Source organism: Electrona antarctica (assembly GCF_951216825.1).
Source record: "Electrona antarctica genome assembly, chromosome: 14".
Lineage (NCBI taxonomy): Eukaryota > Metazoa > Chordata > Actinopteri > Myctophiformes > Myctophidae > Electrona > Electrona antarctica.
In genome coordinates this window covers 28,356,549-28,370,882 of record NC_136795.1, presented here as the reverse complement: position 1 = coordinate 28,370,882, position 14,334 = coordinate 28,356,549, and the positions used below count along the sequence as shown (strand labels likewise).

The following is a 14,334-nucleotide window of genomic DNA, read 5'->3' as shown; positions in this document are numbered from 1 at the left end:
ATGGCGGTAGTGATTTTAGTTACATCATTATTACACTAGCTGTCTCTGAGCTGTCTATTAGGCTATTATTGTTTTGCATCCTCCAGCAGCAGGGTGGTGGGGGCTTGGCTTTCCGCGTCATCCGCTCAAACCCTTTAAACAAGAGGTGCGTGCGGCTTATAATTGGCCGGTTAGTGCGTAGGGGCGGTGGTGGGAACATGTGTGTTTAAAGTGCGTCCCTAGATCTGTTTCACACACAGTAGCTGCACATGGTTACTGCACAATTTGTAAAGTCTGATGTTGATCTGTGTGCGAACAAAACACCATGAGAGAGAAAGGGGACTCCGTTTGGATATTATCTGGTGTATGGGAAATATTGCAATAAGCCACGGCAGATTAATGCTATAGGATCTACAGGTAAGATGCAATTTACACATGTGTAGGCTAATGATATGGTCGTTTCCAAACGTCCCGTTCGTTAGATATTGGTTTATTGGTTTATCATTGTTCAGCCATATACAATCTATTCTAAAACAAAGTTAGCTATTTCTGTCACAGGTGTACGAAATTATTTATCATTAAATATTGTAATATAATAATCTTTTGATTTGTGCTGTTATAAGTGCTGTGTCTCTGCAGAAGTAAAGGCTACAATTTCAATTTACAACAACAACAACAACAACAACAACAACAACGATGATGATGATGATGATGATAATAATAATATCGTAATAATTATGATAATAATGATTGGTGATAATAATAATATTCATATTAGTACTATAATACTAATAACAACAACAACAACAGCATTGTCATATATAATATATTATTATTATTATTACAATTATTACAATTATTATTATTATTATTCACTGATTCAAATGCAAAACAGAAAACCTGTATCACGCACCTGTTACAATAGAGTTTAGAAACTATTGTCCTGCACCTCTTACATGCAGAATTTAAATAATGGTCACGTTTTGCAACAATTCCGTCTCATAAAAACTATATCACCTAAACATGTTCTGTACCAAAATGTGATCTACATCAGTTAGTTAGAGAATAGAGCACTCAGGATTATATGCTATTATGGGTCATGTTGATGACAGGCTGCTTATTGATCTGTGTAATAAAAAATGGAGCAGCTTTATGTAACCAGTTTCCATCTCCCTCAGCTGTTAGTTGTAAATGAGCACACAAGCAAAACAAACAATCACGGTTCATGCAGCCTATGTAAACTTTGTAACATAATTTTATCAAGCTATATTATTATCACACAAGGTGTAAGTCCTCCGGAACAAGACAATAATAATTGTGTACAGTTGTGGTGACCCTGTATGGTTTAGTCTGACTGGATGCAGTAGCCTAAGTGTTGTACAGCCACTGTTATGTTTCATATGTTGATCATTCTAGTTCCATGAATAAAGCCAAATAACATTGAACTAAAATACAGCATGGGTATGTCTTAGAATTAGATCAATTTCCACTGAGAGATATAATTCAACATCAACAATGTCAACGAGTATTCTTCACTCTTGAGAAAATGTGTGTAACATAATATGAACTTAAGCCTGGTTTATATTTCGTCGTATATCATATTTAGAAAATAGACCGATCTATCTTTACGTCCTGGTACAGTAGTTCTTGATAAAAGCTGTTAAGCCTGGCTACATGTATTAATAGATAGGCTCTGTACATATGAACAAAGTGCATGAATGAAGCCCCACCGTCCCAGCAGTGGTGTAGCAAGTTACTATTCCTAGTTGACCTACAGCTGTGACATCATTAGCTGAGAAAAACAGAGATGATGCCGAGGGATTAAGATCTTGAACTGAATGACTTTTGGTTTCTTTTAGAACAGATACTAATGAAATAACAAAACATGGTCGACGTCCAACATTCACACCACAAATGTGCTTTTTGAGATTTTGTGGCGGGTTGGATTTTGAATACCGTTACTTTATAATCCCGGAGGGGAAATTCAGTTTCAGCTTCACTCCCAGTTGATGGCTACTCAGATGGTTATGGTGATAGCTCTATTGGGGAGTAATTAGGGGTTAAGTGTCTTGCTCAGGGCAGGGACACTGTGACACATAGAGCGGGGCTGGGAGGCCAACTGGTGACCTTCTGTTTACCAGACTGCCTACTAAGCTACGGCCACCCCCAAACCTTAAACATCCCACCAAGACAACAAGACAGGGTCTACCTACCCTCTCCATAGTGCGTCCTACTTAACATGATGACAGAATTTACTCGTGCTCATATCAAACTCCATTCCAATCCTGACCTTCTCTCTGTGACAGTTGAGAGACAAAATAGAGACAGTTGTTTTGGCAGTAGGAGAATATGTCTGGCCTTATGTCAAGCCCATTGTAGCCTGTGGTGGTGTATTTGAATGGCCTGTACACAAGCCAACAGCCTTTCTAATAATTAAAGATGTCCTTGGTGCTCTTACATACAATTGCTCTATGGAAGGTTACTGTTACTTCCATAGAGAATGAAACATCCCTTCTAAATAGCTGCAAGGCACATATAACAATTAGCACAGGTTGTTTAATATATTTAATTAGATATGGCCTTCATGTGTACAGGTGATACTGTGCAATAATGTTTTTTTTTTCTCTTTCATAATTCTTGATAATGCTTAACGTCTAATAATGGATACATGCAGAATTTCATAGAGAGCAACTGTAATTATTTCAATCCTCTTTGCATCTACAGAAGAAATTGCATAGACATATCTTATTCCTGCCTCAGACTGGATTAACATGAACTTGATCTGTAATTTGACTCAGTTCATGGACAGCCTGTTTTAATTAATACTTACATTAAGCAGGATAAACAGAATGTCCTACATTGTCAGTGACTAGGAGCTTGGTTTGATATTTTGAATCCAATAATGAAAGCCAAATGCACCTTCAAAAGATTTTGCATATTTTCTCCATATGCTGTGTACAGTATTTTCAACTGCATATCGCAAGAATTATGCAGGCATCTCTTGAGTGTTCAATACATTATTTAGACAGCAGGTAACCACACACCCACATGGCACTGATCTTTGCTCTGGTTTCTGGCAATTAGTTTAACACAGCCTTTCTTTCTGTCTGTAATTTCCACAGCCCACTTTACTGATGAGGTCCAAAGCACCCATGACAGAGGACTGATCAGCCCTCGCCTAAAGTGCAAAATCCTGGAGCAGCCCAGGTCAAGTGTCCACCGTCCCCTGAAGGACTACGTCCTGTCCTGCACATTTTCTGCTTGAGTTTGGTCCCTGCTATCGTTCAAAACTGTTTCTCCAACGTTTCTACCAAAAACTCAGACTGTTTTCCAAAGCGGAAGCGGCTCAGCCCTCCCAGGCAGAGACAATGGGGAGCGTGCGAAGCCACCGTTACAGCATTGTATCCTCAGACGAGGATAGAATAAGACTGGCCACCATTGCCGTCCCGAATGGCTACGGCAATGGCAAAGTCAATAAGGTGCACACATCACAGCACCAGCCCCAGAACCGCTTCGTCCTGAAGGACGGACACTGCAACGTGCACTTTATCAACATGAGCGAGAAGGGCCAGCGGTACTTGGCAGACATCTTCACCACCTGCGTGGACATCCGCTGGCGCTGGATGCTGCTCGTCTTCTGCCTTTCCTTCCTGATGTCCTGGCTGTGCTTCGGTTTCGCCTTCTGGCTCGTGGCGCTCTCTTACGGGGACTTGGGCAATGAGACGCAGATGTGCGTGTCCAACGTCAACAGCTTCACAGCCGCCTTCCTCTTCTCGGTGGAGACCCAGACGACCATCGGTTATGGTTACCGCTATGTCACAGAGGACTGCCCCATTGCCGTCTTCATGGTGGTGTTACAGAGCATCGTGGGCTGCATCATTGATGCCTTTATCATCGGCGCCGTGATGGCCAAGATGGCCAAACCCAAGAAGAGAAACGAGACCCTGGTGTTTAGCCACTATGCCACAATAGCGATGAGGGACGGCAAGCTGTGTTTGATGTGGCGTGTGGGGAACCTGAGGAAGAGCCACCTGGTTGAGGCCCACGTCCGGGCCCAGCTGATGAAGTCACGCACCACGCCTGAAGGGGAATTCATCCCCCTGGATCAATCGGACATCGATGTGGGTTTTGACAACGGCGTTGACAGAATCTTCTTGGTGTCCCCCATTACTATCGTCCACGAGATTGATGAGGATAGCCCCTTTTATGAGATGAGCAAACAGGAGCTGGAAAATTCTGATTTTGAGATTGTGGTGATCCTGGAGGGCATGGTCGAGGCTACGGCCATGACCACCCAGTGTCGGAGTTCATACGTAGCCAGTGAGATCCTTTGGGGCTACCGCTTTGAGCCTGTGCTCTTCGAGGAAAAGAACTACTACAAGGTGGACTACTCTCGCTTTGACAACACCTACGAAGTGCCCAGCACTCCCCACTGCAGTGCCAGGGAATTAGCTGAGAAAAAGTCCAACGCCTCCAGTGTGAGGAACTCACTAACTTTCTGTTATGAGAATGAGGTGGCTCTGGAGAAAGTGGAGTTGGACGAAGAGTTTGAGGAAGAGGAAATAAAGGAGGCACGGGACATGGAGAACTGCGTAATTGAGAGAGCCATGCCCGAGGACACAAACACATTTGACTTGGACTCTGACTCTGACCGTCCGGACTCAGTGAGCTCAGAGACAAGGCCCTTGAGAATAGAATCAGAAATTTGACTGTGGGGTCTCTTGAGGGGGTTAAATACTACCACAGGGTATGTTACTGTTACCGTGAACGTTTATCCTGATAGCTGTTGTTATTACCGCATGACAGTTTCTATGACTGTGATTAGAGTGTGAAGTTCTCTATGCAGAAGCTCAGGAACAAAAGCTACACGGAAATCACAATATGATCTATTATTTACGGTGATAAAGATGTGGTGAAGAATAAGCCGATGGGAGGTCATATCTCCTCTGTCCAATGGGGCTGTGAGAAAAAGATAGATTAAGTAGCATGGCTCTTACTCAGTATGTGCATATGTTCTCCGTCAGTAGCTACAGTGCATGCATTCAAATACATTAATGTCTGTAAAGAGAAAGATAAGATATCAGTTTGAATGTACTAGCACAAATCAAATAGACTTAGAACATTTAAACGTCGAACATGTTTGCAGCATCATTTTGGAATAGTTCAGTGATTACCTGGAGTAATTAAAGGCCGCTGTGTTAATAGAAGGTATTGGATGTTGCTGATCTAGGTTAACCTACTGTGGGTTACATTTACCACATGGCTGTGTCTGGTGAAAGGAAATAGTAGCTTTGGTTTGTCAAAAAGAGAAGTCATAGCAGAGCATTAAAAGAGGAAAGAATACCAAATTCAACTTGCATTAAAAGTTACATATCTCAAATTTTGAGTTTTGTTTTTCAAATGCAAGTAGAATCTATTCTTTATTATAATCATAACTGTACAAAGAGTAAACGATCTCTTTAGTAAAAAATAAGACAGAAAATAATTGATGATTACAATGCAAGACTTGACTCAGATGCACATACACACACAGCTCTGGCATATATCTCAGCCAGAGCCTTCATTAGAGCATGTTTAGAGCATGCTCTGATGAAGGCTCCGGCCAAAGCGCATCGGCCTGATATGGCATAATAAAAGAGAGTGCACCTGAGTCAAGCCTTGCATTTACATTTTTGGAGTGCCAATATTCTCACCATTTGTGTGTGGGGTTTTTTTTCAACTTAGTGCTGTTTCTTGCAGGCAGCCAGAGGAAGCACACCTGCTCCACATCCAAAAGTAATCTCTGTTTGACATAGCCTACAAGAGTTTGCTTGTAAAACTAAACAAAAGTAACTGCAGGCAGACGAACGTTATATTGATGAGCTGGTCTCCTATAGCAAAGCGTAGGTGTATTGTAATTACGTATGTGTGTGCGCATATGTGTGTGAGCAATGGTCTTGTTGCAAATATTATTAGCACATATACTGTAGAAGACTATGCTGTTTAAACAATATTTTCCTTGTTGGAGTGTAGCTTTTGAAACATGAGCCTTAACACAATTCTCAGCCCCAATGGAGGCAAACTTGAGGTTTGGCATTGACCCGGCACACAGTGCAATATATGAGGAGAGGGTAAGCAATGATTTGATTTACAGAATGCACTTCAAGTGTCCAGGTTCTATAGTGCAATAATATGGTTCACTGGCATAATGTGACAGCAGTCAGTGTCTCAGGAAGAGAAGCCTTGATCTGGACATGAATGTGGATGACAAGTGCTGCTAAGTTACATATTGTATGGTTAGAATGAAATCTAGGAGCCAAAATGTATTAGTATTTGTCTTTTAAAGTATCCAGTTTAAATATGATGGTACATACAACCTATGTTATTATTTATTTCCAACAGTAGATGAGCATGATTTGTTTGTGTGTGATCCAAAGCTATGGTGCACTAACAACTGCACTTTCTTCCTAAAAAAATACTTTTCTCCCATACAAATGGAAGCTGTGTTATTAGTTAAAGCCAAATGTATATAAATGAGACAACCATAACTCAGAATAGTTCCTCATCTATTCCTTGTCCAACTGTAGGCGAAACATTCAACTTCTGTATTTGACTTACAGTAATAGCCTACTGTCTATGCAGTGTTTTAGGCTTGGCAACTAACCTTGTTTCTCCACGAAGGTCTTGTGAAGATGGCAGTTTGTCATTTCTGAATGGGCCCAGGCTGTCTTATTAAAATAAAATTAGATCCAATGAATATTTGTTCAGTGCCACTGCCAGGCAAAAATCCTGAACAGGATATTTTTTTTAACTGAATTTCATTACTACGTTGCCCCATGTTTCACCTTAAAGGGGCATTCCACTCATTTTCAACATTTTACTATGTCATTAATATACCTTAGAGCTGTTGTGTGGACATAATAAAAAGTCCCCCCATTCTGTGTTTCCTAGAACTAGAGGTCTGAAACTTTTTTCCCCATACTTACAGTTCTAGGAAACACAGAATGGGGGGACTTTTTTATTATTTCCACACAACAGCTCTAAGGTATATTAATAACATAGCAAAATGTTGAAAATGGGTGGTTTTCCCCTTTAACCTTAATTCTTGCTTACATGATCATTTCAGTGGAAGCCAGAACACTATAGTGCTTCTCTTGGTGAGGAAATGTTGCTTGGTGATGTCAGATGATTCATATGGTGATTATTATGGTGATGGTTTATTGGTTTATAAAGATGAAAATGAATCCGTCACATCTGTTCACTTGTTCTCATAGTAATGCTACTCCGGTCTATATGTCTTTATTTTTCTACCAGGGTCTTCCAACCTTCCTACACAAAAAAAAAGGTTGTACAGATTTTTTTTAATCTTTTGTAAATTATAATGCAGATACCTTATATGGATATTGCAGTTGTTGAAGACAGTTTTATGTCCTTTTCTGTTGTTTTTTCAATAAAACAAAATCTCAGAAACTTCACAAAGTTGAATGAGTCGCTATGAACATCACATTTATATGCATCCAAATCCCCCCCAAAAAATGTGCACAAAGATTTTATTTTTTAACAAGGATGTTGTGTTTTGGCCTAAATTATATTTGCGTTGGATGCATACCCAAATTAGTGTTTTTGCTACAGTCATAATATGTGCAGGACTTTTGGGTCTGTGGCCCGAATTCCTTCATTTTCAATATGAGCAATGAAAAGAACACCTAAGTAAACTGTGGAAAATCAGGGCAAATCTGTTTGTGACCGTTAACCACAGTAACCCCGGCATTTTGAAGATATTTTATACTATATCATATGACGGTGTCGCATGGCAAAATGGCCAACTTACAAGCTCATAACACACCGCCATGCAACATGTGAGCTTTATAGCAGGGCTATTGTCGTTATTTCTGAAAATGTTTGCCTATAATGCATTATCATTACCAAAGAATTGGGACATCAGAATAATCTATAGTTAGCATTTTGTTCTAACCCATTTAGACCTGAGGTTGAGTCTAAAAACATCTTCTAAAACCTTCAAATTAGAAAAAGTGATACAAAATGATGCTGATATATGAGACACAGAGGTGTACGAGACACAGAGGTACCTCCCGGCATGAAAGGTATAACAACGTATAGTTACACCAGGTAAATGCGTTTTAATTAGTTGTGTGCCATTTTTTTGCAACTGAATGGCTGGAAAATGGAAGTTGCATATAGTACACATAGTACATGCATACACCTTCCCTAATGATTATATCTGGTTTAAGTATTTATTTATGGTGTATTGTCTCTATTATTAAGGTTATTGTAGCAGTCAATTTATATTGGGGGTCGGGAGGGGGCAGGGCGGGGGTCCCGAGACATTGCCAAAGCATTTCCGAGGGTCCCCGGCCAAAAACGTTGAGAACCCCTGTTGTAGAGAAGCTGTGCCTGAAGTCCAAGCCTAATATCTCCCGTGTTGATGGCTGAGCACTAGATTGCTTGGTTTTCCATGCAGCAGGTGGTTACATTTGGGTCAGTCCTCACATAGGTTGATGGTTGATCGTCCGCTGAACAACAGGGAAGCACAAACTATAGGTAATACATCCAAATGGGCATATGTAGCCAGTGATATGTGCGCAGCATCAGAGATAAAAATGCATAGCATACAGAGGGAAGAATCGACCACCAGTAATGTGAGCATGGGTAGACTAGATTCAGTGCAAAGTCAGCAGGCAGGCCTACACTCAGAAACCAAGTGTCTTTGCACAATGACACACTGTCAGTGAATGAAGACCGTTTCCATCCCTGGCTGGGATCTGCCAGTGGGAGATAGGAACTGGGGTGCTCTATTGATCAGACCAGCCAGTAGGGAGGCAGTGAGCCGATGCCATTTGGTTGTATGCATACGGAGAGGGTACAGCCTGAGGGCTTTTTCCACATTTGCCTATGAAACCGCCACAATTAAAGCTCTGTCTGGAATTAAATAGATGACTTCCCTCTTTCACATTCTAAATTATTCATAAACATTTCCTTTAATTGCCATCAAGACAAGTATCGATTAAATGAGTTCACATTCCTTTCTGATGTTTGGAATGTCTTTGATTTCACATACTTCAGTGAATGTTATTATACAAGCTATGTATCATTCAATACCAGATAACCAGATCTTGCATTAAGCAATGTCACTGCCAAAATCCAAGTCCATTAACTGAATAGCTGGTGTGTATTCTCTGTGCACTGGACTCATTATGATAAATATATTGACAGCTCATGTTGAGTCTGATAGCACAGGCCAGCAAATCCTGCATCGATAATGGTGATTGATGTGATGTCTCTCTGGTGAATTCCCTTTAAAGTCTAACTTGCACTGCAAAATCAGGTCCATTTGTACACTAGCGAAGACTTTGCAGTGTGGTTTAATGTAAGCATAAGCATAGTGCATATGATTTTTGTGAGATGTTGGCTTGTTCACCAACGTACTGTAGGAATGTGGGGACATGTTTAGTTCTCTCAAGGGAACTGATCTCACCTATCACTTTTCTGAGGGATAATAAATCTAATATTGGTCTGCATAATGTCTATGATCCATGGCTGACAGATGGAATACTTAATTTTACCCTGTTGTATGATGGTGTCGCAACACAAAAACAGCCGATCTACAAGCTCACAACACATAGCAAGCAAGCGTGGTGTGCTTGTAGATGTGCTATTTCCGGCATGGGATTCCATCATATGACGATGAAATCAGACTGGAAAAGTATGGTAAAGTATGTACATGCAAAGAGCTTGTAACTCCGGGCAATCCAATGCATACCGATCATTAACAGACATCAGTGTCACACAGCTTGTCCTTCTCACCCCAAACACAGCGGAAGAGGGAATGTAATCAATATGGCTGCACATAACCATGATGTCCCATCAGTGCATTACCAAAGTGGTAAATGCGTCAGATTTTGACTCGGTTTTAGGTGGAGTGCATGTTTTCACATGTGAGCCCAGGAAACCGGTAGACAAAGTCCATCTCTAATGCTCAATTTGTGTCTAAATCGACAGACCTCAGGCAAGACCTCAGCATGACCCAAAAAAGACTAAAATAATATATCCTGTTGAGACTGTAAAATCCTTAGAGGTCCATTTTTATACTCACCGGATTTTACTGTATTGACCATTTGCAGACCGTGGCCATGCGTTTCCATCAGAGTTTGGAAGCACTCGTTTTCTGTAAAGCAATGTCCGGCTGCCTCTTGCATTATGTGCTAATTCAAAACAGGTGGTACACAGGGAAGTTGAGTGATATCTAACAAGCACTTCCAAACTCCAGCACTTAGAAAAATAATCACCTGCAAGGACACAAAGTAGCTCATAACATGTATACAGTGGATTTTTATGAAACAAACACTTTGAGGATAGAAAGAGAATAATTCAAGCTTTCCATACCACTGCAATGTTGGTGAGTTTGACGTTCTTTAATACAATCAGATAGGACTTTTCTGTTTGGATGAATGGGCTGCCATTGGAAGTTGCACCTAGGTATAGCACCTTGCCATTAACTTATATGGTAAGATGGCCGCGGTCTGCATATGGAGAATACCACTTATTCAAGCTCAGAGATACACTTGATTTGTGTTAAAATCATAGCCACTTTTACAGCTCAGAAAGTGCCATATGTACAGTAGTCTGGACAAAGTCATTCTTTGACATAATTTGGATACAGTGTGGGACAATTCCCAGAATCTGACCTAAAGATTATTTAGGCCATAGTCACAGTTTGCTGTCTTATAAACAGCTTTGACTTTGGCCTGTGTTCTGTGTGTGTGAGTAGTTGTGGTTGACCATTGACCAATAATTGGCCCGTCTTAGAGATCCCTCTTCTAATGATATACATTAATATGTAAATGAGCCTGTAATAGCATCATTACAATATCTGTGACATAATTAGAACCTGCAGTTAATTAAGGTGTTTAGAAATGTAAGAAGTTGGCCACACTGTCATGCGTGAAGTTGGCCACGCTGTCATGCGTGAAGTTGGCCACGCTGTCATGCGTGGCCAACATTTCATGAAGATAGTGTGTTTCAATTGAAGCTTATATGGAAAGTAACGTGAAGCATTTAACCACTTTAAAGGAGCATTCAGTGATTTGGGTGATTTGTGAAAACCCCCCTGTCCGCTCCAGTAACAAGATGTGCACATGCATGCAATACAGTGGGGGGACACGCAACAGGCCAACAGCACACACACCGACCCCGCTCGATCATGATTGGTGGAATGCCCCTCTCTATCCTGATTGGATGAAGGTTGGGCCACCTAGCCAAAAACGAAACCTACGTTTTTTTCCCCCCCAGGGGTTAACTGGGGACAGGGAGGAACTCCTTATATGGTCAGCACACTCTATAGTAGGGAGGATTATCACAACAAAATAAAAAAATAAGTGATAGCCTATTTGAATATACCTTTAACCAATTGGCAATTTGAAACTGCTTGATCTACAAGCTCAAAATTTACCGCAATGCATTATGAGCTTGGAATATGTTTGGAACATTTTAACAAGACAAATCTTGTATGGGGCTCACTGGCACAAGATCATAATATTAATTTGGGTGTCCTTGATATGAAAACGTTTGACACCTAATGCTCCGTACTATTCTGCTCAACTCTACAAATAAAAAAAAAAGAATACACAATGGTGAAAGACAATACTAATGAATGAAAAAACTAACAAACTAACAAACAGAAAACAATTACAGTTCAGTGGAATAAATAGAAGGTCATTGTAGGAATATCAACCAATGTCAACCATTTATAGCAGTAGTGCTGAGGTATAGGCCTACATGAAATTTAACAGTTTCAAAATGAATTACGACAACAACAGGTCTGTATCTGGGACAGTGTTACAGCTATTTCCTTATGCCAACTTGCCAGTACAACTCTGACCTTTCTTCTGACAACAAACTTATACTGTAGTAAATCATGTAGTTGGATGCACAGTGAAAGTGTTTGAGGTTGGTTGGTCATATAGAGTGCTTCTCAACCTTTTCAGACCACATAATAATAATCATATTTGAACTGGGGAACCCCCCCCCGACAAACACTTGGATTTGTAGGATCGAGTTAAGGCATTACATTTTGTTTGACTCGGTTCTATGGAGAACAAATGGGAAAATCTACAAGGTCACAATGCCGGGCGTTGTTTGACAATTTGGCCGTAGTTTGACAATTTGGCCGTAGTTTGACCAGTTCTTATAGTATAGTTTGTTCATTCATTTTCTTTTTTTCGTCTTCTTTTTTTTTTTTTAGAGGTATTAGGTATTAAAAGTTCTTAAATCATGTGGGGACTGGGGACCCACAGGTTGGGAATCAGGGATTTATACAATAGCATACTGTCTAAGTTAACACGAGTGCAGCCGCGCAGACTACTACTAGTACTTACTGTACTACTACTACTACTAGTTCTTATGCAATTCTGCTGACCTGGCAGTTGCACAGCTGGTGCCTGGTCAGTCTGAGTCTGGTTCGACCCTAACCCTAAACCTTTCCATGAAAAGACCCCCAAATAGCCATAGCCCTTGCGAAATGGCTTATGCTTAAAACAAACAAAATGTATTTATTTATTTATGTTTGCTATTTTCAAGCATTTGTGACAAAATTGACATGCCCAACATATTTGCAAGTGGTTATACTGGCACAATGACCGTATGAACCGAATTTGAATTGAAACGAAGTGGCCTGATAGACTAGCACTATGTGTCATGCTGCAGGCCTGGCCAGCCAACATCAAACCTCCATGGCGGCACTGGTTTGACTGATGAGTGCCCACCACGGCGTCGACAGACCTCTCAGCTGTCATCCTTAGAAGGCACATATTCATGGGCGATCAGGTTGCTGTTTTTCCTTAGAGACAACATGCCACAGCAGAAACGCTAAACCACGTAGTATATTTAAGAGATGCTCTTCATTCAGCAGCTGTTTGCTACCATGTTGCAAGCGGTGCAGAAGTGCACACACATGTGAGGTATGCAGTGCATACCTCAGTATACTGTGCAGTGTGTGCACAAGCACACTCACATTATTGAGCTTTGTTTTGTAATTCAATGCTGTAGTCTGTAAGAATATGTGTTTTCAACATGCCAAATTATTATATATTTTTTTATCCCACGATCTTTGCAACCCATGTCAATTATCTAATGTAATCCTGGGCGCTACACTTCCTCTGCCAACCTGGGGAGGACAGCGGACTGACCTCATGCTTCCTTATATGCAGAAGCCGCTTCTTTTCACCTGACAGGGGGAGTTTCCCCGGCCGGACGTAGCGCGTGGAAGGAGCACGTTATTCCGACCAGTTCCTTTCCCCTCCATCAGGCGCCCCGGCTGGCCAAGTGGAGGTAGTTTGGAGGCCAGGATTACTGCATGTTTTTTGTGAGGGTGCCTACCCTGGGGGACATGGGGAGGACATGCAAGCTCCACACAACCCCACCTCGGGTATGGGCTCAGGGTTGTACTGAGAGGAGCACAAGACGAGACTGCTGTACGTGGTGCCATCTTGGATCGACCTGATGATGTGGAGGAGGGACCTTCTAGCTGTGAGGCGACGGCACTGCCGACTGTGCCACCGTGCACCCCCATTATTATATATTTGAAACTATTTAGAAATTGAAACTTTTCAAATGCTCCAATTATTTCTTTCATGCAACAATCTGTCATTCTAAACTCTGAGTCTGAACAACTATTTCTAAAGACTTGTTGCATAAGATGTTGAGATGTTGCCTAATTCGAGTCTCAGTAAGTAGAATGCACTCGGTGAGGATTATAATCAAGGGCAGTCTCTGTGTGTGTGTGTGTGTGTGTGTGTGTTTGTGTGTGCGTGCATGCGTGCGTGCGTGCGTGCGTGCGTGCGCCAAAAAAAAGATCCCCATGCATACTATGGTTTCTATTTCTCTCCCGACACACACACATGCAGTCAAGCACTAAAACACACATACACACACAGAAAGTCAGAAACACACACGCACGTACGCACACACGTACGCACACACGCACACGCATGGCCCGCCAACACAAATTTTGGCTCCATCTTTGACAGCTGAGTGTCTCATGATACTCAGAGCCATGGAGGCCAGAGGAGGAATGGGGGAATTGAACAACAGGTACAATATCTTGGACACGTTACAAATCTTTTTCCATCCCCGGAACCGGGATGAAAGGCAATATGTATTATTTCCTCACAGTGTGGGTGTGTCCAGGACCAGTGATGGAAAAAGTAGCCTACTCAAATGTTTTACTATCAATATTGCAATATAGAAACACTCTGTTATAAGTAAGTTCAAAATGTACTTTAGTAATAGTACAAAAGTATTGGCATCAAAATGTACTTAAAGTACCAAAAGTAAAAGGAATGTACATGCCAAGTTTTC

At 41.2% G+C, this 14,334-nt stretch overlaps 1 protein-coding gene across 1 annotated transcript; it reads left to right on the top strand.

Moving 5' to 3' along the window:
* Positions 1-213: 213 nt before the first annotated feature.
* Positions 214-6,802, top strand: LOC306937289 (inward rectifier potassium channel 2-like). The gene is made up of 2 exons (XM_079520958.1): positions 214-396; positions 3,102-6,802. Exon 2 carries the CDS (start codon positions 3,348-3,350, stop codon positions 4,686-4,688), a length of 1,341 nt encoding a protein of 446 aa, XP_079377084.1. The 5' UTR covers positions 214-396; positions 3,102-3,347; the 3' UTR covers positions 4,689-6,802.
* Positions 6,803-14,334: the final 7,532 nt, after the last annotated feature.

What these genes read in the sequence shown, in the direction of transcription:
- LOC306937289 (XM_079520958.1), top strand. Translation starts at nt 3,348, where the DNA reads ATGGGGAGCGTGCGAAGCCACCGTTACAGCATTGTATCCTCAGACGAG.